This window comes from Carlito syrichta, unplaced genomic scaffold (assembly GCF_000164805.1).
Source record: "Carlito syrichta isolate Samal-C Ts95f unplaced genomic scaffold, Tarsius_syrichta-2.0.1 Scaffold305649, whole genome shotgun sequence".
Taxonomy (NCBI): Eukaryota; Metazoa; Chordata; class Mammalia; order Primates; family Tarsiidae; genus Carlito; species Carlito syrichta.
Window position 1 is genome coordinate 102,102 of NW_007249745.1, and position 5,602 is coordinate 107,703.

Sequence of the window (5,602 nt, forward strand, 5' to 3'; positions counted from 1 at the left end):
GGAGGCCCTCCCCCCTCCTCAGCGGGAGGGGGGGTGGTGCGCACGCCCCCGAGGACGCAGGTAAGGAGACGGAGACAAGATGGCGGACGCTCCTCAGTTCCCCCTCCCCTGACGGTGACTGCGCGCGCATCTTTCCGCCACCGCCTCCCCTCCCACCTTCCCGGGGTGCTGCGCGCGCACCTTCAGCCGGGGCCCTGGGGCCGGTGCGCGAGGCTATCGGCGCGCGCCCATAGAGACAGACCGAGGGGGTCACGCTGGCTGGCTTTGGGCCCCGGCGCGACTCCTTTCCCCTCGTGCCCTTCTGCGCACGCGTGCCTCAGCGAGCGAGCGAGCGAGCCCTGAGAGGACGGACCCAGGTGCGCTCTTGCCCGCCCACCAACCCCAGTCCCCCCCCTCAGGGGCGCGCGGGAAGAGGAAGGGGGGCGTGGGACGAGTAGTCGGCGCGCGCGCCCACCATATCCAGCCGGGGGACCAGGACCTGGCGCACGAACCCTCCCTTTTCTCAGTCTGGTGATGGGGGGCCCCCTCACGGGCTTGGATGAGGGGCTTCCCGGTCCTGCGACCCTTGTGTGCGTGGGTTTGGGTTCTGGCGGGAGCCCCCGGGCCGTGCGCGCAGCCGGCTCACTCCGCCTCCAGCCGCGCACGCGCGGGCCCCTCCCCCAGTCTGGCGCGCACGTTGGGTGGGGTGGGAGTCTGGGAGGGGGCGGGGCTACCTTAGGGTTTGTGGCAACTTGGGCAGAGGTCAGGGGTCAGCCTGGGTCAGGCTGCTGGGAGAGAGGTTGGGAGACTAATGAAGACTGGGGTCAAGAGTTCAGAGTTCTTGGATTCTGGCTAACTAGGGTCCTTCGGACTGTGTTGAGGAGTAGGGAGTGAATCAAAGGCGGCACCGTGGAATTTCCTTAAACACTGGGGAAACACTTTCGGTCCTTGTGTGGGTTGACCCTGCCTCTTTTTGGCACAAGGTTCTTGGCTGTGTGGCCTCCGTTACTTTTGACTGCTCCTTCATGTCTCTTGCTGTAGTTCTTGTGTTTGGGAAAGTGTCTCCAGGCGCAGGTATAGGACTCTCAGGGCACTGCCCTGAATCCTGGGTGGATTTTCCTATGACTGGCATGTTTGTTTACTCTTCCTGAGAATTCCACTCTTAGATCTGACTGTGTTCAGCCCTCATTGGAAAGGCAAGCAGGCAGCCAGCATCTCTTTCTGGATATGGCAGCTTGTTTTGCTGTATAATTTGCCCACTGTTCTGAAGTTGAAGGCTTTACAGTTACGAGTTTTGAAATTTTTTTGCTTCACCACTTTTCTGCTCCTCCCCTCAGGCAGAATCTTGTGTCCTTATGGAATTCTTTTCACAAAACAGAATTTGCTTTTATTTTTCTGAAATATGAGCTTTTCCTATAACTGTAGCTTTCTAGCTTTTTAACTGACTTGGGTATATTCAAAAGCATCAAAAAACTGGAATAAGTAAGTTTTGGCAGATATTGGCAAATGTGAATTCGTTTTTCACTGCTGCTTTCCTCCTCTTCTGTTTGTTTCAGGTGTGATTCCCCTCAGTACGGCGGCACCGTGGAAGTGCAGACTTTCACAGAGTCTGTGGTCTCAGCTCACACAGGTGAGGTGTCTGATACCATTTTGTGTACTGATGCTAATGGGAGAAAATGATGGGGTAATGAGAGAGATTGTAGGTCAATACTTGTGGATTTTTTACTCTGGAGAACTATGAGAATATTTGCATGTGATTTTTTTGGTGGAGCATTTGACTGTAGTAATATAACAACAGAACTGGGGCTGTGGATAGAGGAAGACTTGGTCATCCTGGCTCTACCAGGGAGAGTAGCAGGTTTTCCGTGGTTTTGGCATTAGATTATCTGGATTTAAGTCCTCCTTCTAGCACTTTCTTAGTGTGACCTTCTGCAAGTTATAAGGTTGTGGTTTCCTAACTTATAAAGTAGTGGTAATATTAGAATATACCAGGTGTGGTGACTTATGCCTGTAATTCCAGCACTTTGGGAGGCCGAGGTGAGAGGATTGTCTGAGCCCAGGAGTTCGAGACCAGCCTGGTCAACATGGCAAGACTTCGAAACTACAGTAAATCAAAAAATTAGTCAGACAAGGTAGCATGCACCTGTAGTCCTGAAAGGCTAAGGAGGAAGGATCACCTGAGCCCAGCAGGTCAAGGCTATGATGGCTGTGATTGTGCCACTACACTCCAGCCTGGGTGACAGAGTAAGATTCCGACTCAAAATAAAATTAGAATGTAACGATTGTGCCACTGAACTCCTGCTTGGGGACAGGGTGAGATTTCAACTGAAAAATATGTATATTAGAATGTAAACTCCATTCAGGTCAGGGATCCTTTCTGCATGGCTCTATCTTCAGTGTATAGCAGCAACTAAATGTTTGTTATATAGTGTCTTGTAGTGGTCTGTAAGATACAAGGATTATAGAACGCTTTAAGCAAGTACTTAGTAAAGTGTCTGACATGTAGTAAGTGCTCAAGAAATATAGGTTGTAATCCTGTGTTTATTTGATTTTTTTTTTTGAGTTGGAGTCTCACTCTGTCACCCAGGCTGGAGTGCAATGACACACTCACAGCCACTGCAGCCTCGACCTGCTGGGCTCAAGTGATCCTTCCACCTCAGCCTTCCAAGTAGTTGGAACCACAGGCATGTGCCACCATGCCCAGCTAATTTTTTGATTTATTGTAGATACGAGTTTTCACTAAGTTGCCCAGGCTGGTCTCGAACCCATGGGCTCAGACAGTCCTTTCACCTTAGCCTCCCAAAGTGCTGGGATTATAGGCGTGAGCCACTGCGTCTGGCCTCTGTTTATTCTTTGATGTTATTCCTGGTTTTTTAAAAAATTGTTTTTCATCTTCTTTAATCTCATTTCTCTCCTTTTTACTCTATTTTAGGTGCTCCAGAGGCTGGTGGACCTGAGCGGAGGCTGGGACGCCCTGGTGGGCCCCGGGCCCTGGAAGGCGGGTCCCGGTGGCCGGTGGCCCAGAATGAGGCCAGCTCCCAGCATGCCCTGCAGCCGGACGCCAGCCCCTCGGCCAGCAGCAGTGGTGATAACAACCCAGTCATTCTTCAGGCATCCAACGAGGAGCCTGGGAGTGGGACCATGCAGAGCAGCCCCTCCCCTGCTCACCCTCAGCTCCCAGTCCTACAGACACAGGTTTGTAAGTGGGGAGGGTTCCTTCTCTGCTTCTGCTTTGTGGACTTTTGGGACTGAGGCTGAAGAAATGTGGCAGGTCCTAGCTATCTGGGTAGCTGAATCTGGAGGACCTTGAGAACCTTTGGTGTTGAGATGAGCCAGACTGTAGTGTGTCAAACCTGTTGGATAGTCATATCCTATATGATATTAGCATAACGTGGTCTCTAAGAGTATAGAACCTCCATATTATCTGAAAAAGGTTGAATTAGGCCAGCTTAGAAATGGAGGTCAGGGCAACATGCTTTTAAGACTACACTTTGAGAATAGTTCTTCAGAACTGGAAAACGATATGCCTATGGATAGTGAGTAGCTTTCAGTCTTTTCTCATACCAAGGAAGTGTGTGGGGTAGAAAAAAGAGCATGGTTTTTGAAACCGGACAGACCTAGATTTGTGTGCAGTAGACTTTTGATGTCTGTGTATTTGATATTTATAATTTTTCTAAGCAGCTGGGAAAATTTGTGATATATAGTCTTTTGTCATTTAGCTGAGGTAGGAATTTGGGTGGTGAAGTGTAAGGCTTATATCCTCAAGTGAATTTTGTGAATTTCCTTAGTATCTGTGTTTTAGTAGGACTTCTTTTTTTTTTGAGTTGGAGTCTCACTCTGTCGCCCAGACTGGGCTCCGGCAATCCTTCAGCCTCAGCCTTCCAAGTAGGGACTTTTTTTTTTTTTTTGAGTCGGAATCTCACTTTGTCGCCCCAGCTGGAGTGCAGTGGCATGCTGCTCACAGCCACTGCAGCCTTGATCTGTTGGTCTCAGGCAATTCTTCTGCCTCAGTCTTCCAAGTGGCTGGAACCACAGGCTTGCACCACCACACCCAGCTAATTTTTTGATTTATTGTAGAGATGAAGTCTTGCCAAGTTGCCCAGGCTAGTCTCGAACCCTTGGGCTCAGGCAGTCCTCTTGCCTCTGCCTCCCAAAGTGCTGGGATGTGTGAACCACTGCACCCAGCCAGTAGGGCTTTGTTTTTCACTTTTTTTTTTTTTTTTTTTTTTTTTTTTGAGTCAGAGTCTCACTCTGTCACATAGGCTGGAATGCGGTGGCATGATTATGCCTCACTGCAACCTCAATCTCCTGGGCTCAGGTAGTTTTTCTGCCTCAGTCTCCTGAGTGGTTGGGACTGCAGGTGTCCACCACCATGCTTGGCTAATTTTTTTGGTTTTTGTAGAGATGAGGTCTGGCTGTCTTGCCTAAGTTGGTATTGAACTCCTGGGCACAAGCAATCTTCCTGCCGTAGCCTCTCAAAGTGCTGGGATTATAGGTGTGAGCCACTACTTCCGGTGTTTTTCACTCTTTTTTTTTTTGAGTTGGAGTTTCACTCAGTCACCCGGACTGGAGTGCAGTGGCTGCTCCCGGCCACCTCAGCCTCTACCTGCTGGGCTTTGGCGATCCTTCTGCCTCAGCCTTCCAAGTAGCTGGAACTACAGGTGTGTGCTACACCATGCCTAGTTAATTCTTTTTTTTTTTGATTTATTGTAGAGATGAGGTCTTGCCAGGTTGCTCAGGTGGGTCTCTAACCCGCGGACTCAGGCAATTTACTCACCTTGGCCTCCCAAGGTGTGGGATTGCAGGCTGAGTCACTGAGCCTGGCCACTTTTTTTTTTTTTTTTTTGGTTGGAGTCTCATTCTTTTGTTCAGGCTGGAGTACAGTGGCACCCTCACAGCCACCACAGCCTCAGCCTGCTGGGCTCAGGCTATCCTTCCACCTCAGCCTTCCAGGTAGCTGGAACTACAGGCACGTGCCACCATGCTAGGCTAATTTTTTGATTTATTGTACAGATGAGGTCTCGCCAAGTTACCCAGGCTGGACTCAAACCCATGGGCTCAGGCAGTCCTCTCACCTAGGCCTCCCATAGTGTTGGGATTATAGGTGTGAACCACTGTGCCTGGCCATTTTTCACTTTTTAATGCTTGTGCAGTACCTTGTCATGTGTGAATGTTTGAGAACAGTGACCATCCACTCATTCCCTCCTATTCATTGAAGAGGTTTTTAGGTGGCTTGGGATTTTTTGGTGTCTGTTGAATTTGGTGGTAGCTCAGATATATTGCCTAAGTAAATCTGCCATACTTCGTGTGAAAGTGGGAAAAATAGGGAATTGTTTATATGAGTGAACTCATTCAGGCCCTGAAAGGGTCAGGATTTGAAATCAAGCTAGGCACAGTGGCTCACCTTACAATTCCAGCACTTGGAGAGGTTAAGAAGGGAGGATTGCTTGAGCTCAGGAGTTGGAGGCTACAGCGAGTTATGATCATGCCACTGTGCTTCACGCTGAGTGACAGTGAGACCTAATTCTTTTTTTTTTTTAGTTGGAGTCTCACTCTGTCGCCTAGACTGGGGTGCAGTGGCTGCTCCCGGCCACCGCAGCCTCGACCTGCTGGGCTCCGGCGA

General features: G+C 49.9%; 1 protein-coding gene across 1 annotated transcript in view; it reads left to right on the forward strand.

Annotated features, from left to right (window-relative positions):
• Positions 1-4: 4 nt before the first annotated feature.
• The window catches only part of LOC103264375 (transmembrane protein 265), a 46,990-nt gene continuing 41,392 nt past the window's right edge, over positions 5-5,602 (forward strand). Inside the window, exons 1-3 of the mRNA XM_021714435.1 lie at positions 5-60; positions 1,536-1,609; positions 2,912-3,174. Coding sequence (XP_021570110.1) covers positions 3,121-3,174 — 54 coding nt within the window. The 5' untranslated portion in view covers positions 5-60; positions 1,536-1,609; positions 2,912-3,120. The remainder of the gene's footprint in view (positions 61-1,535; positions 1,610-2,911; positions 3,175-5,602) is intronic.